Source organism: Neolamprologus brichardi, chromosome 15 (assembly GCF_056152115.1).
Source record: "Neolamprologus brichardi isolate AB-2024 chromosome 15, ASM5615211v1, whole genome shotgun sequence".
Classification (NCBI taxonomy): Eukaryota; Metazoa; Chordata; class Actinopteri; order Cichliformes; family Cichlidae; genus Neolamprologus; species Neolamprologus brichardi.
Window position 1 is genome coordinate 7,565,674 of NC_142118.1, and position 21,015 is coordinate 7,586,688.

At 42.4% G+C, this 21,015-nt stretch overlaps 3 protein-coding genes across 12 annotated transcripts in view; 1 reads left to right on the top strand and 2 right to left on the bottom strand.

Annotated features, from left to right (window-relative positions):
- Nucleotides 1-236: 236 nt before the first annotated feature.
- Nucleotides 237-1,519, bottom strand: LOC118454669 (uncharacterized). Its single transcript, XM_035910460.2, has 2 exons — nt 1,388-1,519; nt 237-754 (listed from the first exon to the last, which is right to left on the bottom strand). Exons 1-2 carry the CDS (start codon nt 1,449-1,451, stop codon nt 237-239), a joined length of 582 nt encoding a protein of 193 aa, XP_035766353.2. The 5' UTR covers nt 1,452-1,519.
- A 678-nt stretch (nt 1,520-2,197) lies between these two features.
- Nucleotides 2,198-8,761, top strand: fam228a (family with sequence similarity 228 member A). 6 transcript variants are annotated; one of them, XM_035910505.2, is made up of 9 exons: nt 2,198-2,352; nt 2,623-2,746; nt 5,089-5,277; nt 5,356-5,433; nt 5,560-5,748; nt 5,921-6,004; nt 6,103-6,169; nt 8,335-8,506; nt 8,592-8,761. In XM_035910505.2, exons 1-9 carry the CDS (start codon nt 2,198-2,200, stop codon nt 8,701-8,703), a joined length of 1,170 nt encoding a protein of 389 aa, XP_035766398.2. In that variant the 3' UTR covers nt 8,704-8,761. The 6 variants fall into 6 exon arrangements, with proteins under 6 accessions (XP_035766398.2, XP_087708015.1, XP_087708010.1 ...); XM_087851889.1 differs by having other exon boundaries at nt 2,274-2,352; nt 2,664-2,746; XM_087851884.1 differs by having other exon boundaries at nt 2,296-2,484.
- Nucleotides 8,762-8,813: 52 nt separating this feature from the next.
- Nucleotides 8,814-21,015, bottom strand: part of itsn2a (intersectin 2a) — a 46,708-nt gene continuing 34,506 nt past the window's right edge. For 4 of the 5 annotated variants that reach the window (XM_087851882.1, XM_087851881.1, XM_087851879.1 and 1 more), the window contains 17 exons: nt 20,921-20,961; nt 20,665-20,834; nt 20,543-20,576; nt 20,319-20,440; nt 18,951-19,047; nt 17,208-17,399; nt 12,562-12,683; nt 12,359-12,465; nt 11,909-12,092; nt 11,702-11,800; nt 11,423-11,590; nt 10,999-11,211; nt 10,776-10,897; nt 10,607-10,689; nt 9,967-10,050; nt 9,718-9,891; nt 8,814-9,481 (listed from right to left, as the gene is read on the bottom strand). In XM_087851882.1, the coding sequence (XP_087708008.1) occupies nt 9,330-9,481; nt 9,718-9,891; nt 9,967-10,050; nt 10,607-10,689; nt 10,776-10,897; nt 10,999-11,211; nt 11,423-11,590; nt 11,702-11,800; nt 11,909-12,092; nt 12,359-12,465; nt 12,562-12,683; nt 17,208-17,399; nt 18,951-19,047; nt 20,319-20,440; nt 20,543-20,576; nt 20,665-20,834; nt 20,921-20,961 (2,164 nt within the window). In that variant the 3' untranslated portion in view covers nt 8,814-9,329. Of the gene's footprint in view, nt 9,482-9,717; nt 9,892-9,966; nt 10,051-10,606; nt 10,690-10,775; nt 10,898-10,998; nt 11,212-11,422; nt 11,591-11,701; nt 11,801-11,908; nt 12,093-12,358; nt 12,466-12,561; nt 12,684-16,991; nt 17,037-17,207; nt 17,400-18,950; nt 19,048-20,318; nt 20,441-20,542; nt 20,577-20,664; nt 20,835-20,920; nt 20,962-21,015 lie in introns of all 5 variants that reach the window. The other variant, XM_087851883.1, reaches the window with a different exon arrangement.

Genomic DNA, 21,015 nt, shown 5'->3' on the forward strand with positions numbered 1-21,015 from the left:
ATGTGAAACAGTTGTAACAAAATGCACCATAGTTTTATTCGTCTTTTCCCACACGTGCTTAAATATAATTTATTTGATTCCGTTGGTAACTAATTCCCCTCAACAGTGAGTGAAAACCAGAAGTCAGAGTTCAACCTCCTGCCCTCCCTGCAAACCAATCAACACTCTGCTGTACTTCTAACCCCTCAGCAGTTAGAAGAAGGCCCCTTATGTGCCAATTAGCCACGGGAAAAAGATTATCTGTACACGGGTGGCACGTCGACCTTGATGCGTAAAGCGCTCACGGGGTCTTGACAAAACACCGAGATGTATTCCAGCACTTTGGAATTGAGCTTCTTCTCGCCCTCTTTCGCCCTTAGCCGCTCTTTGTCCCACCTCTCCTTCTCGCCGTTCATCTGTGAGAACAGGTTGATCTGGATGGTGCGCAGCGTGGCCGCCAGGATGTAGAAACCTCCCTGCAGCATATGACAGAAAGCGGCCCCGACGCTCAGCGCTGCGCCCATCATGTTGGGCACCGTCTCGCACACCACGCACATGCCCTCCAGAAAGTGTAGCGTGCCTTTCCTGGCCAGGGGTTCGCTCTGATGGAAGTAGCCTGGAGGAGAGGGGCCCTGCTGGGCATGGTTGACCCAGTACCGCGCGCTGTCGTAGAAGTGCGTGGCGGCTCGGCGCAGCGGGAGCAGGGCCAGGTACAGGTGACAAGCGGCTTTGGTCAGAGCGTGAAAGAGCAGCCGCAGCTCAAGCACGGCGTTGCCTGGAGATAAGAAGGTAACAGGGTCAAGCTGGAGTCTAAATTAACACCGTGGCTAATGTCGAGAACCACAAACAGCGTCTGCCACTGGATTAAAGTCTGCTCACCAGCCGGCTGGGCGGCGGGTATACTGAGCACGCAAAGCGAGCTTTCGGCAAGTAAAAGTACCCCGACAACCACCTGACCTAAAGCACAAACCATTCACTCTCTAAATAAAGACTCAAAATTGTTTGTATTTCCCCCTCTCCCCGCCCCGTCATCTCGAAGCAATCAAGTGTGGTTGCCTCATCAAAAGAGTTTAATAAAACAATATTAATTATGTAATATATCTTTTTTTTTTTTTTTTCATTTAAAACGTACAGAAACTGAAGGTTTTGGTTAGTGATGCAATCTGCACCACCTGCGCCCATTTTAGCTATCTGTGTCATCTTGGGACACAAACTATTCCCTAATCTGTAGAGTCTCATCTGCTCAGTGCGTCCACCTTTCGAGGGAATACACTCGAAATATGAGCTACAATAGAATCTACAACCACTTTAACATGTTATGTAGAGTGATTCATGGTCTCTTGTGCCGTGCGTTTATAGGTTAGTGGACAGGTGCCATAAAACCCTTAAAAAGCCGTTTTTCCCTTACCGTCTATAAAGCAGAAAATCCAGAGTAGGGCAATACTCGCTGCCAACAAAGTCCACCAATCCATGTAGCCTCCCCCCTGTGCTGACCCCAGCAACGAAAAGCGAGAAAGAAATGAAAAAGACGAAGTTATGATCTGGCCAAGCCCTGCCCTGCCTCTTTTACGCAGCTAATACCCAAACATTAAGTCGTCGCTTTCTCCGCAGGAGAACTGTCAAAGCGCACCTCAGGTGTCAACCGGCGCATTAAGTCCTAGAAGCAAGGCTACAACTCTTGAACCTGCACCGTGTAGCGCAAGTTTTTATTGGCTGGAAGACCCTCCTCGGGCGTGAAAGGTGTCGCCTAAAGAGACTTTTCAACTTTTGGGACTTTAAACGAGTTTACCCTCTTATTTTTTTTAACTTAAAAAGATATAAGTAAAAATTTTATAAGAATATTTTTCTTCTTGAAGTGCATCTATGCTGATTTTTTTGTAGTTTTCCCCACCTTTGCCCAAACATCTGCTAAATATGATGACCTAACATTAGTTATTCAGCTGATCTCTGCGCACATTAAAGAGGATCCAACAGCCTCTCAGGGGGTTCAAAGCCTACTACTCTTGGGGCATGACTCGTCTAGACTTGCATAATCTGAGCACAGATGTGGGGAAATCACTTTCCACAAATACAGTTAATGCAGCGTGGAGTAATGATGTAAACAGCCTATATGTAGTCCAGTGAGTCTGCAGCCTGGGAAACTTAAAACACGAGCAGCTAATTGTGTGTGTAACATTTTCTGCATGCTAAATTTCTGGACCGTGTTTGTATATTACTAATGCAACAGAACGCAGAACCTTCGCCATTTACGTACGACGTCTCTGCGCGTGCTCGCCCCAGGCTCGCTTGCGTGTCGGCGTCATGGCAACGGAAACCCTCTTCAGACGGTGGTTCACCTGGAGGAGGTATCTCCTTACTGGCTCCGTTAGAAAAGTAAGTCTGAGCCCAGGGTAAGAGTTAGCAGTCTGCACACTTTTCCAAAATGATGTGTGTTGCACGTGACCTAAAAACACGGAGAGTTTTGGTAAATTGGCCACACGAACTTCAGTCCTTAAATCAGCACAGGTAAGAAGCAACCACATTGTAATGGAGACGTGGGCTTTTAATGAAATTAAAGCAACTTAATTAGCAGGTATGGAGTAAGTGATGAGTAAATTCAGTCAGTGTTGTTCTTTGACACTGTCTATCGTTTATCGCTACCAGCATGTCGCTGACTCCAGGCTGCTTGTTTTGTCGTGATGTAGAGATGAGCCACATGAAGAAGAAGGGTCCCAGCGGTCTGATCACCGTGCACTCACCTTTTCCTGTCAGCCTGTTAAAATCAGAGGTAATAATAAATAAGAGAGCATCCTCATAAAAGTGGGAGTGTAGTAAAAAGAAAGCTCGGAAGTGGATTGTATATTTCACAAAAGGAGCTACACTGGGTGGCTCAATACCACCCCGCTTCCCATTATGTTAAATATACTGCTGTTAATTAAACTTTTAATTAAAGAGCATCAGCAGTGTAAGTGGTTTTGCTCGGCAGCACTGCAGCGGTGTTATGTTCTGTTTAAAATTTGGCTTTTAATGAGCACACATTTTTCTTGTGAACATGTACATTCTGTGCGGTTTGCACTTCACAGCAGAGTGAGACTGTGACCTTTCACCAACTAATAATTTATCTCCAGTCTTTCTTCTTCTTCTGTATTTGTTCTCCTGCCCTCAGTATACGGTATGTGCACGCAGTGCTACGGAGGGCCTCAAGTGCCAAAGTGAATCAAATAAATAATTAAATAAATATATATAAATATTGAATTTTTAATTACACGTAATTAATTAATTAAAATAGGAAATAATTAGTTAAATATATGCATGACTTAAATGTCAATTCATTTTGTTTAAAACATTTAATAAATGAGTTATTTCCTGTTTTAATTAATGACAAATTTAATGAATGTGTAATTAACCAAATCAGTAAATTCAAAGTTGATAGGTTTTTTTTTCTTTTCTTCTTTTTATTATATTAAAATATCTCGGGGGTTAAATGTGTGGTTGACGTTTCACTGGTTTGGCCCACTTAAGATTAAAGTGCCCTGTATGTGGCTCACAATGTAAAATGAGTTTGACATGCCTGGCTTTCCTAACTGCGCCTCTTCTTTTTCCTTTTGCGTATCATATCTGAACATACAATCTCAGAGTCTATTTTTAAAATGAATGAAAAGGTTTCCGTTTACTGACAGATACGGCAGCCACTGTTACCCGCACATAAGGACTAAAGGAGGCGCAGTGCCGGATCAGGTTAAATGCAAAACAAAGAGTCTACCCCATCTACTGCAACAATAAGACCTAACAATAAGCACACATACCTGTACACTGATGCCAAAACCGCTGTCATAAAATGACCAGTGTCATGATTTTTTACACCAGAGTGTAAAAATGTATATGTTACGTGTTAATGTATCTGTGAGAAGCTGCTAGTGTTTCTGTGTAGTGACGCAATCTGTCGCAGCAGGGTGTGGTGGACTTTATGTAAACATATTCAAAGTACTGTATGCTGTGAAAACAAGAGATGTATATTACTGTGTAAAAGTCTTGAGATACCCCTCTTTTTTAAATTTTTTGCTTAGGAAATGGAAATCTTTGGATGTTTATGCTTTATATTCTGTTCTTTGCCAAGATGATCCCACAATGCTTCAGTAATGTTGCAGTCTGAACTCTGGGCTTTTACTGCAATGGCAGTGTGTTTGGGATCATTGTCATACTGAAAAAACGAAGCTGACACCATTCAGACACATTCTGGATGATATCAAATGGTGGATCAATATCTGATGGTGCTGTTTTTTATAAATTCATCAAATTTCACAAGATCTCCAACTGTAGAGACTCACTGTTGTAGCTTCCTGACCGCTTCTGTAAATATTGATGACAATTTTAAGCAAAGCTCCAAGCTCCATCTGACTTGTTGCGACTGATTTTCAGACCAGTTCTTGTGTAATTTAGCATACCTCAGCCGACCTTCCAGTGAGACCATTTCTGATGAGGCTTCAGTTAACAGTAGACTGGTCGACTGAAAGGCCAGATGCATCTCTCAGGTCTCGTCAGGTCTTTGCCTTTCATGTTTTTCTAGGCCTCCCACTTTTTCTTTTGTCTTCCCCTTGTCCACTATCCTCAAACATTTTAAGGACACATGGCGCACTATGCCAAGATGTCTTCACATAATAGCTCTTTGAGAATCAATTACCTGGTGCAATTATACTATTCAATCTGTTGTATGTCTGTCGAACTGTGTTGTCTTTTGAATTTTCCATAGATTCAACTAAAGAAATGTGAAAGAAATGATGTGTTTTTGTAACACGCTGCTAGTAACAAAGTGCCTAAAGATACAGTTTAAAATTTGTTCTTAGCCATGATGTCCAGTATGTGTATATACAACATAGTTTCAGCCCTTGCATTAGGTGGCTTTTTTATGCCAAAATGTAATAGGTCAGTGTAAGTACCTTAAAAAAACCAGCAACAACCCATCACTCTGAAAATGGTAAGATACAAGGATAAAAAAATGAGTTGTGGCTCAAGAGCTTTGCACATCACTGTAGTTGGAACCATTCGTTTATTATTCATACTGTAATTTCAAGCAAACTTTATGCACTGCACACAGTAACTACAGCGTACAGTATACATCTGGTGTTTCAGGAGTGCGTTACAGATGTGAAGCACACCACGGAGAGCAAGAAGAGCAGAAGGAGCAGCTCACAGCAGCGTGAAAGGACGAGGAGCACCTGCAGGTCTGTAACGCCAGAGAAAAGGAATCAGGTGTCTTATGTGCCAGAGTGGGCCGCCAAACGGGACTGGCTCTCTTACACCTCCCTCAGACAGCTGCAGGTACTGCACTCAGTCGACTCACATCTTCACAGAAAAGATGGAAAGGATGAATTCCTGAATCTCTTTCTTGTCATTTAGGCAAAGATGAAGGCTGAGAAGCAGCAAGTGAAGGAAATACTCCAGCCATTACAGGAGACAGAAAATGGCTTTATCAAGGTAGGGTACTAGTTTTTATTGTACTGTAGTCCATCTAATACAATGACACAGCTTTTTTCCCCCTCACATTTTATTCTTCATTATTAAAAATACCTCCAATATTGATTGAAATGCGTTTTCATTCAGGAGTTGGAGTTTTTCCTCAGTCAGCGTGATGTTACAGAGCTCAGGAGGAGAGAGCTGCTCCACAAACACTGGACTGAACATGTCTGGTTTCCCATCCAGCAGAGAGTGAAGGCGCATATGTCCAGCTGCCCAGAGGCCAAGAGGCGCCACAACCTCTACAATCACTACCTCAATGTCTGTAACTCCAAGGTGGTGCTGAAGCTTAAATTAGTTTTGAAGTTAGGTCAATGACTCCTCATGTTGGTGCTAGAGGTTTTGTGTTGTTGTGAACGGCGATGTTTAGATTTTGTGCCTATTACTGCAAAAACAGATGAGATGAATGTTTAACTTATCTCACTGCCACGTTATCTCTGATCCACAGGGGAATGTCTTTCTAGAGACCTACAATCCACAGGAGTACGATCCTCTACTTCTCAACATCAAAATGCAACAGGTGAACAACCAGGTGACTTCTGTGACTTGAATATTTCCCTTCAGTATGTTTCATAACAACATTAGAGTGTCTCACGTGTGTGTTACTGCTAATGCATTGATTCCTTAAAGGGGTCATTGGGCCTTCGTTTAAATGAAAGACCAACAGGAAAGAGATTCCACTCGTCTTTGGGATCAGGTATCTATATATTTTCCCTTTTTTGTGTTTTTTTTGTAGCCAATCGGAAATTTAAGACAAACTATTATACAAATGCTTAGTCTTCAGTATTGGCTTAGTTATATATATATATATATATATATATATAGTAATTATTATGCTTTTGTTGTCTGTCATATACTGTTACCATGATGGATGCTCCCAATAAACATGGCCAAAGTTTTTACCTGACACTTTATTAGGTACACCGTGCTAATTCTAGGTTGGACCTGCTTTTTCCTTCAGAGCTGCCTTAATTCTTCGTGGCACAGATTCAACATTTCTCTGAGATTTTGTTTCACACTGACATGATGGCATGACACAGTTGGTGCAGATTTCTCAGCTGCGCATCCACCAGATCTCAATGGTTCTGTATTGGACTGAGATTTGGTGACTGTGGAGGCCGTTTGAGTACAGTGAACTCATTGTCGTGTTCAGGAAACCTGTTTGAGATCATTTGAAGTTTGTGATATGGAACGTTATCCTGCTGGAGGCTGCCATCAGAGGATGCAGAAGGTGCACTGTGGTCATAAAGTTTTCAGTTTTAGAGGCCGAAGTATGACATTACACCATAGCGTTACACCAGTGGTTCCCAAAGTTTTTTTGCTAAGCCCCCCTTTGTTTTACAAGAAAATCTTCGCGTATAAAGAGCTAACATCTCCAAAATGTCAGGAGTAGTTAGTCATTATAAGAAGTGTTTGTGGACTAAAAAAAAATCAAGAATATGGGATACTGTTTGTCTGTGATTTGGACAGCCCAGCGTGTGCTCCCGACGCAGGTTAAACAAATTCTGTCGTGGAGACCTACCTTGGCACTTGTGCAGGTGAAGTCAAGGGCAAGATATGCTTCATCATATATCTAGTATTTGGCTTGGAAGGAAGTTGGTTTGGAAACATATTTGGCGAGGCTTCATCTTCTGCTTTGCATTCGTGTAGGGTCCCCTCTGCAATGGCTCTGGCCCCCCACTTTGGAAACCTCTGCATTACACTATAAGCACGGCTCATATAAGGATAGAGGAATCAGCGCAAAAGTCTGATCCTATCCAAATGTCACAGCAGAAATCGAGACTAATCAGATCAGGCAGCGTTTCTTCAATCGTCTGTTGTCTAATTCTGATCAGCTGGTGTGAATTGTAGTCTCCGTTTCCTGTTCTTTGCTGACATGGCACCCAGTGTGGTTTGCTGCTGTAGACCAATCTGCTCCAAGGTTTAAGGTGATATCTGTTCAGAGATGCTCTCAAGTGTTTGAGTTACAGTTGCCTTCCTATCAGCTGCTCACTGGATATTTTCTTTTTTTCGGACCATTCTCTGTAAACTAGAGATGGATTTGTGCAGAATTCCCAGTAGATCAGCAGTTTCTGAAATATTCACAATGCCCATCTGGCAGCAAACAACCGTGCAAAGTCACTGTGGCGTGGTGTGGTTTGTGGCTCAGCTACAGGGGTCAGGTGTCAGGGGAAGGCTGACCAGCACAGCTGATTTCCATTGTATAATCATGCCTTCCCTATTTGAGTAGGATGCCGGGACCTGACCAGGGAGCTGGGTGTACTTGCACTGGAGACAGGCAGCTGTAAAGCTCCAAAAACGGAGTCACTGGAAACTTTGCAAATAAACATTCAACTGCTTGCAAAGCTACGCGCTGTGGGTCCTTTACATCACAGTCACTTAAATCACCTCACTTTTCCATTCTGACGTTCAGTTTAAACTTCAGCACCATCTTCACCGTGTCTACATATCTAAATGCATTGGCTTGTTAGCATGTGATTGGCTAGATATTAGCTTTAGTAAGCAGCTGAAGAGATGTACCTAATGAAGCCTAGAGTGAGTTTATAAATCAGCACAATAATGACAGTTACAGTTGTTTTACTTAGTAAATATATATTTTCTGAACTGTGAATTGTGTAAAGCAACTCTAGAATCCAAGAGTATAAAATGGAAATATGGAACTGAAAATGAGCACAACAGGTACCTTTAATTTTTTGGTGGATTAATTTATAATAAGTACTTCTGAAAAGTACTTATTAGCATTGAGCATTTTCATTAACTGCTCAGTGGTCTAGGAGTTTATCTCAATCTTTTGCTTTTTCAGTGTAAAATACCTTCAGGTCAAAACTTCTTCAAATGAGAGATTTTTTTTTTCTATCTTAGGGCAAAAACTCCACTGGACAAAAGCTGAACGGCGAACTAAAAGTCATCGACCTCTGTGTGAGTCTGTGAAATCTCAGGCCAACAAACGTCTACATGCCTCATCTAAATATCCAGCCTGTGGGTCCATTAAAAGGCCAGTGGTCGTCGAGGCTGAGAGAAGCAAGTGGAGCAGGTACTTATATACTGTATTTGTACACTATAGCACCATACTGCTCACTGACAAATCCCACTAACAGTTTGAAATGTTTTTCATCCAGGCCTAACACTATACCACTGCACATCAGCGCAACAGCCACATCAGATGGAAGGTGCCACCAGACCAGCTGCTGGTTCTCCAGATATGGATGTCTGCAGGAACCATCAAGTTAACAGTGACTTTGGCCACTGTGTGCATCCAAATAAAAACAAACAAACATAAAAAAACATACTTCACAATTTTCCTGGACATCGTACTCGAAAGACAAACGCAGAAAAACGTTTTACTGTACATACATTTTATTCATGCCGGTGCCGTTTTCGGGATTTAATGGCGTACTTGCCATGAAACCTCAAGCTTACACCATAAGGCTAACCATTGACATTACATTATACAGCAGTGTGCAGCAGTTGTAATATAAAGATACGTGAGACAGTGTGCGACTGTCCACACGTGTGTGTAACTGGCTGATATGTTGTTATATTCTTTAATTAGCAGTGCGCCGGAAAAAAAAAAGAATTTACAAATCGAAACTGAAATGTAAAAATCCGGTGAAACGTTGAGTCCCGTTTGTTACTTTCCATTTCTGACTGGCGATTAAGAAAATATTGGCAATCATCTCCGTGTTTTGGATCGTTTGAGGTCGCTGAAAAGCTCAGGGTCAGTGGAACAAGCAGGGACAGTAAAATCCCCATTATTGCGTAATGTGCAAGAGCATAAAAAAGGCACTTTAATGGTCCTTCATTACTAGGAAATTAAGTGGTGTGTGTGCCTAATGGAGTATTCAGATGTATTTTCCTCATTTGGTTGGCTCGTAAAGCTGTAGGTCTAGTTTGACGTGAACTTCTCCAGTAGGGACTTCGTGCAGCAGAAGGCGACGGGTTGCTGCTCCTTTGCTCTCCATCTCTTTCTTTATCGTTGCCACGGGAACCTCAACACGGCCGAGAAAATCTAAAGAGGAGGGAGGACACTTTTATTTAGTAAGATGATTAAAATGAGAAAAAGAAACGCATCTCATCGGACAAAAAAAAAAGAAAAAAAGTTAAGACCGCTGATTTACTTTAATAGAGGAAAACCAAGACTTTAAGTGTTCCTTTAATTCTGTATAGGCAGGAAAAATTAGACAAAAAGCCGAATAATCAACTGTTTTATGCATGAGTGCATGTGCGTGTCCTTTATCCACTGACCATCTGGTGAGAACTGATCTTTCTCGGACACGGTGACGCAGAGGACATCCTGGTAGAGGTCTTTGATGAAAAACTGGCAGTTAAAATTCCACTTTGGGCTCAGAGTGTCGCTGATTGGTCGAGATGTGTAGCACTGAGCTCCCATTGTCAGCTCACAGTAAGGATTACTCTTACCTGAAGAGAAAAGGAGTTAACGGGACTTAATTACAAAGCATGCATTAGCACTGTCATGTTGCCACGGGGCCTCACCGTTGGGCTTACAGGCCTTGAGCTCCTGGGCTTCAATGACTGTTACCAGCAGCCGGCCGATTCCGCTGGACTTTAGAGAGCGTGCTAAAATAAGCAGAAGACAGTAAGATATATGACAAAAATGCAGCATCCATTCATAATTAGGATAATGTTTGAACAATACACACATGCATACTTCAGGGGGCTTGCTTTGTTGTAGATTTTTAATATGCAGACTGAAAAATGTCAACTCTGGATCAACTTGGAATAAAAGGAAGTAAAAAATAAAGCACTCCATTCAAGCTCCAGTGTGTGCAAATGAATACTCCTTAATTATTAAACGATACGATGCACGGTATAAATATGACACTGTCATAGGGACGAGTCGTAGAGTCTGATTTCCTGAAAAGGTGCCAGGTCTCTGTGCAATAGCTGAAGTTGGTCACCACCAAACAATCATTTTCAGATCAAGCAGATTCCAGGTCAGATGACACTAAGAAACTGCTTGTCATTATATCATTCAGCTCAAGCCGGCACTACAAGGAAAGTTAACAAGGGAGCAGCGGAGGAGATGATAGGAATGCCAGCTTGCTCTGCAAAGGGATAAAGTCAATACACTCAATATTAGCTGATAAATTTATGAGCGTGTAGCTGTGTTTACCTTGGTAAGCCTTCTCTCTCTTTTTCTTCTCCGTCTCTATGAAATGTTCAGATGCCGCTTTGATTTTCTGGACCCACGCTGCCCTAATGGAAGCAGTAAAAATGTGAGTGCTTCACGCAGAAACACAGACGTGTGGTTACACAGAACGCGAGATTTTTTGCACACGTGCCTCTCGTTCAGGGTCTCGGTTTTGAGAGTGTAGACGCGATCGATGTGCGAGACGTGGAACAGCGGCTCGTCGCTGGACGGGTCGGGTGGCATTTTCACCAATACCTCGTTCAGGAAGAGAGGCTGGCGGAGATGAAATGCATATCGGCAAATGCCAAGAGAACGTAAACGATGAGAAAGAATAGTTCATCTGTGCATTTATATTATATCTGAGATTAGCTTACCGTTTTGTACATCTTGAGCTGTATGCTTGTTTTGGGGCTGAATAACTTGTCAGATCCTGAGGAGGAGAAGGGTTTGGCACTGTGTGTGAGGAGGAGGAAATCACTGAAGAGGAAAGCCCAAAGCTCTCTGCTGCTTTTGGTCTTGTACAGCCGACCGCTGTGGAGCAACTTGCGAGGCCCGAGGCAATTAGTCAGCGAGTTGAAGACCAAGTGCTGGGGGAAAAAAAGTGCAGAGAAAGCAAGGCATGGCTGAGGAAAGTTGTTCGAAAATAAGCAAACTGTCAAGCGTTGTAGTTAAGAATGGATTTTTTGCTGTCCCTGCGTAACAGCTCAAGACTTGTCAGACATGAAATGCTTTGCAGAGGCCATATTTAATATAGCAGCAGGGACTCGAGTCGAGATACTCGTGTCTGAGTGTCTTTACCTCTATGGGCCCCTCACACTGCATGTGGCTCTGTATCCATTCGAGCCTGTCTGAGTTCTCCTTCTCCCGAACCCCCTCATTGACCTGAGAGCACAGCTCCTCGGCTCGCTCCAGAGCTTCTCGGAGAGGGCCTCGGTCTGCGTGGCCATCTGGGGTGTGCTCCAAGATCTTACCAAGAAGCACAGCACAGGCGACAAATTAAGAGACATGGAGATGAATATTAAACGAGTGGTAGGCGGGATTCATGGAGTTACATATAAACAGCATTTCTCTGCATACATTTTTGATGAGTAGAGGGTAACGTGTAATCCTCTGCATGGGCTTGAGGAGGAAGCTGGACAGCGGCATTCCTTTACAGCGGTAGTTAGTTGCAATCTTCTGCTCAAGAGGAGGCAGACAGAGGCAGAGATATTTTTATTGCATCTGACAAAAGCAAACGTTTTATTTATTTTTCCTTTCACAATATCCATTATCCAAGGCTCGTACTTTGAGGAAGTCTTTAAAGTCAGGCTGGTTGTGGGTCTTGCTCTGCAGCAGGGCTGCGGCGTTGAGCTGGCAGGAGCAGAAGCGAATGTACGGCTGCATGTGTGCGAGCTCCGACGCCAGCAGGTCTCCTATTAGCTGAACGGGCATGTTCTCTCCTCCTGTCTTTTTACGGACACGCAGGGCTCTGGAGGGGGGGGGGTCACAGATGATCAGGATGTGAAACACTATTTCATAACCTCACAAAACATAAATAGATGGAATATCTGATGAGTTCTGCAAGCCTTCAGAGTCTATGGACTTGCAGAAATGAAATAAGTGTCAGTTTTTCTGTGCATTTGCGTTTGATCGTTTTCACAGAAAGACTTCATAAATGTTTATTCTAGCAGAGCAGTAGGGTTTTATAGTTTAGATGTCAGGATGGTTCATAACAATGTCACACGTGGGACCTACTTGAGCAATTTGGAGTTGCACATAATCAGTTCCCTCCAGTTAACAAAGATAACTGCCATCTCAGCTTCAGTTAGACGGCCTGACTCGGACATGGGCTTGTAGAAGACCTAAGAGGCAGAAACAAATGCAAACAGGTGAGGATGGAAAGAAAAATGACAGAAAGTGTTAATAATGTTCAACTATGCCGATGTTTCCGTCGGTACCTCTAGCACTAGCTCAAGATCCTCGACATAGGTCTCCTCGGTCTGGATGAGCTCGTGAATGTAACCCTGCCTTTTCCTCTCCTGAGGGGTCATTGTGTCGAGCGTCATCAGGTCAGCACACCCTACAGGAGCACATCCATGCGCATGCAAACACACGTGCAGACATGCATGCACGGACATGCACCGGCATGTGCATGGCAAACACAAGCACAAACACTTTCCTCTCAATCACTGATGTGGTGTGTGAGAAAATACAGCGAGCGTTCAAAAACATGTTAAAATCTCCCTTTATTATCACTTCTATGACGTCTAATTTACATTTAATGCACAGAGTGAGGCACATTGTAGTCGCAGTACATGAACATAAGCGATGCCAACACTAACAACACTGCTACCAAGAACACTGAGGTAAAGAAAAATAAAGCACCTTTCATGGTGGAGTGCTCACTCCTAGTGATTGCATAGGTGTAAATGGATAAAGTAGCTAATGCTTGAGTGACAGAGCAGTGGAAGACTCAGCTGGTAGTTCAAGTCTTTGAGGTTCAATCTTGGCAAAAGTTGGATGTACAGTTGTGGTCAGGAGTTTACATACACACATCACGAGCATGAATGTCATGGTAATTTGGGGCTTTTAATAATTAATTCCACAGTGGAATAATTATACAACATACATGTTTAATAACTTTAAAAAACAAGAACTGATTCCAAATGCTTGACTTGATTTTGGAGCTTCTATAATCCACACAATGTCAAAAATATATGCACAGACTCAAATAAGGTTCTACAATAGCTTTTAACTTGACAAGACTGAGGCCTATTAACCTCTCATGATAGTTTCTACTATAACTGGTAGTTTCTCTTCGCCAACATAAAAAGGTTTGACAACACTCATTCGACTGACGGATACTCAGAAACAATGGGAAAGTCCAAGGAACTCAGAGAAGATATAAGAAGCAGAATTATAGAGTTACACAAGTTTTTCTTGGAGTCATTACTAAACAACTGCTACTACTTTGCCAAAACCCAAACTGTCACCCTCAGGCTGCGTCTACACTAGTTCGGATAAATTTGAGAACGGCGTATCCGTCTGAAAACGCTCCGCGTCCACACTTCCGTTTTCATAGAGTTGTTCAGCCACATCGAAACGGCCGAAAACGCTTACGTCCCAGTACTGCGCATGCGTGAAACGCAAGACGATTCGACCTGCCTTATTTCTGTCGTTTATTTACTTTCCGGCTCTTTGAAACGTCGCGGCAAAATGTCGAGGAAAAGCACCGAGTTTTTTAAACGGACTAAGAATAAGGTGGAGTTGTTGCTGCGAGTAACACAAAAGTACAAAGTTGCAAAAGCGAGTGAGAGTCAAAGAATTTGAAGAAAAGCTATCGGGAGCGTGTACAAACTGAATTAATCTTTAATAGGGCTGTCAGAACTGAGAGCACACAAAACAACTGCTGTGTGATGCCCTCCGCTCTCTTAGTTTAATTGGTCACATGACTGCATCACATGACTAAAATGTGTCATCGTTTTCGAAAAGACTCTGGGTTCGCTGTCCAAACTGCTGTCTCAGTGTGGACGGAAGGCCAAAACAGAGAGAAAAAGATACGTTTTCAAACGAAAATGTATTAGTGTGGACATGGCCTCAGATGAAAGGAAAATTAATTAGAATCTTCAAAAACAAGCCAAAAACCACCAAGACATGAACTAGAAAATATTGAAACACAGTGTCCATAGGGTGTTTTATATCACCATGGACTGAGAGGGTGCCTACTTAGAAAGAAGCCCCTTGTCCAAAACCAACATCTTTAAGCTTGACTGAAATATGCAGCTGCCCACATGGACAAGCCAAATTTCATCTGGAGAAAAGTCAGGCAAGACAAAGATTAAGCTATTTGACTACAATGGCAAAAGGTATGTTTGGAGGAATAAAGATGAGGCTTTCAAACCTAAAAACACACTGTACCAATTGTTCAGCATGGCGGTGGTAGCATCACGCTCTGGGGCTGTTTCGCTTGTGCTGGTACACCGCACAAAGTGAATGCAATGGTGAAGAAGGACTAATCTCCAAATTCTTCAGCTTCAACTCAAATCAGTAGCTAGATGGTTGGACACTTTAGTCTACAGGACAATGATCTCAAACACACATCAAATCTGTTTTTGGAATGAATAATGGCCTTCCCAAAGCCCCGATGTCAACCCAATAGAAACGCTTAAAAGCCGGGTCTGTGCCAGGAAACCAACCAGTTCAAACGAACTCTACCAATCCTGCCAAGAAGAGTGCTCAAATATCCAGCCAGAATTTCACCAGAAGCTTGGTGATGGCTTCCAGTGTGGTCAAAGTGTAACTTGCAAAGCAACGTGGATTAGAGAAAATCTCAAATAATTTCAAACCATTTCTTTTTAAGACATTAAAGATGTATGCTGTGCAACCTCAAAATTACGGCACCATTCTAGCCCATGATGAGTGCATTTAAACTTTTGATGATAACCCTATATGTCAGCAGTGTGGCAGATGTTTCTCTCAGACTATTCTTGATATGCTAATGTTTGCATGTTTTTTTATTTTCTTTTTTTAAATATGTATTTGCTGGTGATATCACAGTTCAGTACAGGGTGGGTGTCATTTTAAGTACTTGGAAGCGTCAATAAATGGCAGAGTGCATAAGCATCGAATAATAAAATCACAATCAATTTCATCTCAGTTGCAGTTCAAGCGATGCGTTAGCAAGCAGCAATCAAGGTTACCGGTGATTTAAGCAACAGCGAGTCTTCACATTGGTCCATTTTTAGCAAGGTTTCAATGTTGTTAGTGCAAGAATGAGTGACCCTGTTAGAATACTCTGCATCATACTAACTTATAGCTTTAATTTAGAAAACTAAACCGATGCTTCTTACATATTATTTTCCATACTTTTGTAATCAAACTCTTATTTTCCTTTTATCTGTAGCAAAACTACGCTTTCCACACTTTTGTATCACGGGGGACAAAAGCTTTGAAAGCTCATGTCTAGCTGCCTCTGCCTCGCTCCCTTGGTTAATTAGTTAAAGAAACAGAAATGAAAACAAGGGAGAGAAGAGAGCGAGGGGGGGAGAGGAGGAAGGGGTGTACGGTGAAAATAAATTTACATTTAAAGCTGAGAAGGTAGGAGGCCAAAAACAAAGAAAAAAAAACAGGGTTTGTAACAGAGAAGCACAGAACACCAGAGTCCTAAACGGGTGAGGTGGAAAGTGCGGAGGTGGGCCGTTCTTGCTGGCGGCTGGGCTTCCTGTTGCGACAGGGCAATTCGGGATCGCTCAGACAGAAGGGGTGAGAAAGAGGAAGAGGAGGAAAAGGAGGAAGAAGAGACAGGAAAGCCAGCGTTACTGTCCTACAGAAGAAAAGGAGGGGAAAAAAACAGATGAAGTGGAGGAACGGAAGGGAGGGAAGTGAGATGATGAAGAGATGGAGAGACAGCAGACGTTAATATAGCTTTAATATTAATGCTGGACACTCACATGCAGGCGCATTAATAATGCATTTCTGGAAATGTAAATGTTATTATTCATCGTATCAGCTGCAGACGGCGATTTCTCGCGCTCTTGTTTCGCCAGTGAACCGCCGGCCTTACGTGTGGCGGGCGTGCTGCGAGTGACAATGCCTTCGCTGGAATTAGAATATCAGAGCGTTTTGTGTCTGTGGCTTCGGCAAGTTCATCCTAATTAAAGATCTCGTGTGTTCACGCTTGTTAACAGCTGCTGCTGTGAGGAGAACACGCAACCTGTGCATACTAATTCAGGCGCACACCTCTCATTAAGAAATCTGCCTTTTTAAAAGTTCTCAGCAGCTACATATGAATGAGCAGCGAGCAGGATACGCGTGAGGAAAATGACCGCCTTCCCGTGCGAGCAGCTGCTGCGGTGTCGCATTCAGAGAGGGAAAGCGAAGCTGGGGTTTCCAGAAATGTGACCAAAATGATGAAAAATGTGTCAGTTTGAAATCAGATCAGCTTTCGCTCTTTATTATTTTGTTGCCCGGGGTGATTTGTCAGCGGCATTTGTTTTAAAAGAACAGTTTGACATTGGTGGGATATACGCTTTGTTCACTTTGTGGTTGCAAGTGAAATTAGAAGATCAATACCACTCTCATATTAGTCTGCTTAATATAAAAACTGCAGCCAGAGCGTGGCTGGATTAAATTAACTAAAAACACGATGAGAGAGGTATCCATCACGCTTCATGCCCAAAATGTCAAACTGTCCTTTTGATGATTTGAAATTGTTGATGTTGTCCGGGATACTTAAAAGGCCCAATCATTTTGCCTTGTGGAGAAGAAATTTAACATTTTCTATTAATCAATTTCAGAAGCTTTTTATGGGAATGAGCCTTTTAAGTGTAATGGTTATATGTTCACCAGTTTCCTCAATGATTGATTGAACCAACTACTCAAGGCTTACCATCAGTGGTTCCATGGTCTGACATGGATAAGGAATCTACTGTACCTGGAGTGAGCCAAGTCAACCAACATTTTTGTTTTTTTCAGTAGGAAAGAAGTTTGTTTCTACAGCTGATAAACACAACATATCAGTTTCCATGTGTGCTAACTGTTTTATTATTTTTCATTTAGAAAAAAAAAGACAGTCCATCAGTGAGAGGATTAAAGTTTTACTTACATTGCTGGCTGGGGTCTGATTCTGTTGTCATCTTGACATAATTGGTGGGCAGCAATCCTGTTACCCCGTTGGCTTCTCCTTTCCACCAGTCGGGGTTGGTCTTGTCGAGGATGTTGATCAGCTGACCCTTGGAGAAACTCAGCTCGTCCTGATTGGCAGCCGTGTAGTCATACATTGCAATAACTTGGCATACTGAGGGAACAGAGTTGACATATGAAGCTTAATCTGTTGCTGTAGATTTGTAGAATGACCCAATGAGGGCCAGTGTATAAAAAACAGAACTAAGAAAGCCTTAAAGAGACCAAGATGACATTAAAAGAAGGTGAAAATAGTGAAATGGTTTCCCTTGAGCACCAAATATTTAAAAATACCGGCAGCCTCCAGTCTTACGCCTCAGCCTCATAGTAGATGCATCTCTGTGGTATCAATTTGAAAATCCTCTGTGGTTTTTTAGAAAATTTGACCTCTTATCTTGACCTTGAGGTCGAGGTTACTGAGATTTCTAGTAGATGCATCTATGATCTGAATTTCAAAATCCTACGTTGCCTTGTTCTCGAGTTCTTGCATTCACAAACTTGGGTATTCACGCTGCGCACCCGGCCGGGCGACAACAACACCCCATCAGCCTTTTACGGCTGAGAGGTTCAACGACCTTTATTTTGGCTCATTCTACCATTTTATTCCTGCATATTTATTTATTTAGTCACAGACATTCATGCGCGGACATGCACCAGCATGTGCATGGCAAACACAAGCGCAAACACTTTCCTCTCAATTACTATTCATTTATTATTTATTTAGCATATTTAGCCACAGGCCAGTCCCAACAGTCACCTCAAGAGGAGTTCGTGCTGGATTTTGGTCATTTTTAAGGCAGAGCCCTAGAATGCTATATGGCACTGCCAGGAACACTGGCTGCGTAGCCTGTTTGAGCTAATGCTTGCAGGCTGTCATTGGCAGGCATCTGTTTGGAGGACTAAAATTGTCTGTGACTCATTTCTCCTAAATGCTATTGATATAATTAATGGCAAATACTGCCTTGTCTATTTGCACTACCTGGGCACATCTCATGTAAACATATTTGCACTTGTGTGCAATTCCACGTCACTGCATTCATTTTTGAGTTGCTGTTGGTGATTCATTGTGTGGACTCCTAAAACTAAAACCATCGCCATCTGCTTCTGCTGCTTCTATGATCAGTGCTAAATGCTGAATGTTAGCAGGCTGAGAGAGGAACCATGGTAAAGTCTGTGTCCGCTAAATATCAGCATGACAGAATAAGCAGAGGGTGCTCCATTGTAAATGACTAAATAACAGAAATGACACTGAGAGATTATGTTCTGTCAGCTGAAATTTGAGACAGGAATTTATGATTAATGAGCATTTTTACCAAATTAGTTTCAAAGTCATAGACATAACAGCTTTCCAGCAGTTACTGTCGTGGTTGTTCAAGTAATTTCGACCTGCATCTCTCAGCTAAATATACAGATTTAAAAATGTAAATACAAACCTGACTAAAACAAGATCAGTTCTATCTCCAAAAGTTGATTCTGTTCGTCTGGACGTAGCGTTTTCTGGGAGAAACGTTTCATCACTCATCCAAGTGACTTCTTCAGTCTCAGCTGAGTCCAGACGAACAGAATCAACTTTTGGAGATTTATTTTCCTGGATGATTGAGAATGCATCAAGACAAGATCAGTTATAGTAAATCAAATGCTGTGTTTGCCGTGTGTCAGCATTCACCTGGCAGAGGAGAGGGGGAAGACTTGCTACTGGAGGGACCCAGGAGCTTAACGTGAGAGGAATGAAACCAGCCTCTCTGCCGCTTTTTCCCCCGAGCCTGGAGGGGAGAGAAGAGCCGGTGAGAGTGAATCAATCTTCTGCTGGATCGTTTCTGAATCCTAAATCGAAACATTAATTGATGAATTGATTTCTTTGACAGGCAGAGTTTTGAACCTTGAGAACGCTCCCTCATGATGGGAATGTACATTCACTCTATAAAGCAAACTAAAGCTCAGCTGAAGTCTCTGAAACAGCCGCAGTATTGCAAGCTGCAAGCTGCTGAGGGTAATGCACAGATTGACAAAGCTGTGGAAATCCTCTGATCTCGGACACTCTTACTCATATTGACTTATTGTCTGAATGTACTAACAGCAAATATGACTTCTGCTGTCGCACTCTGAGCTTCAACTCAAACTACAGCTGCAGCCTCAGCACGAAAACAGGCAGAGAGAGATGACCCTTCACTTTGATGACCTTTGTAGACGACAGCACTGTTATTACTCCTGTAACCTTCCCGCCCACCCCTCATCAGCTCTCTATTGGTCTGACATGTCAGCAGATACAAACTCATCCTTATAGTTGAATGCTCCTGCATCCTGACCTCTCACTGCTGCACATGAACAGCTTTATAGTCAGCACTGTTAATACTCTTTTAACCTCTCATCAGCTCTCCACTGATTGGACACATCAGCACCTGCTCCTACTTCCAATGCACTCATGGTGGATTAAATTAAACAAGGATATGCCACTCATTTTCCATTATACCTTAATTTGTTGATTGCTTTTTGCCATTTGACTGATTAACTAGTTTATTAAAACATCCATAGTGATAATGTCTTCATTTTGTTTGCTCATTTTGTCTGTCTATCCAAAACCAAAAGTTCAATTTACTCTCACTAAAAAGACTGAACAAATCTCAGGCGTTTTTTCCTTACAGGACCACCTTAATATTTAAGGAAATATCCACATATCTGCACTGTAATTTCCTCCACAATCATTCTGCTTCGCGTCTAATGGCAACAAGTTTTCAATGACCTTTTGCTAATAAAGCTTTTCATTCTCGTCGCCATATAACCCAGTAGGTGTCACATTAAAATGTTCTAAATTCCTTTCACAGAGAGGCAGAAATGTGTCATTTGCAACCGGGAGGGGGATTTAGGAGACTAATGACTCATTAATTGTGCTTACACGGCGCTCAGCAGTGCGATTGACCTTCTGCACTTGCAGCCAAAGTAAAAAAATTCTAGCTGAAATCATAATTTTTCTGATGTTAACAGTTTCAATTTATCCATGGCTCTTTAAAGTAAAAAAAAGTATAGTATAGCTTACTTGCAGTTCCCCGAGCCACCAGCCGGTGGAGTTCTTGGCCAGGACCACGATCAGTTGCCCCAGAGACAGGCGAAGCTGATGCATCGTTGAGGTCCCAGTGGTGGTGACTGCCTGCGCAACCTCTGTTGACCAACCAGAAAAAGCCAACAGGGAATTTCGATCATTTAAATGTCAAGAGAATAACAGAATGAGTCATCAAACACCGACTGAGTGTTCATTCTCACCAGGTTTCTTGGTTGGACCTCCAGGTTTTGATGCCTAAAGTTAACAAATGAAATGTAAAGCAGAAATAATGTAATCATTTAATTTGGCATTTTTTTTCCCACATTAACTCAGCTTGACTCACCTCTGGCAGTTCTACAGGTCGGACATAGTTGGAGGGAAAGAGCCCTGTCTGGTCCCCAATACATCCTCGCCACCACTCTCCTTCTTTCTCCAACACCAAAACAACATCCCCCTCGACAAACGTCAAGTCCCCCACCTCTGGGCTCTCATATGTATACAAGGCCACGTATTCTGGTAAGGACAACAATAATACCAGTTAGGAAACCTTCGCTGACTTTAACTAGACACCTTATTTTCCACAGATAAACGACTCTTACCTTCTAGTTGAACTGAATCAGATGTGTCCAACGCATCCACACTATGATGGGAAAAAACACATGGTGAAGCAAGTCTTTCAGTTGTTAAAGGTTTT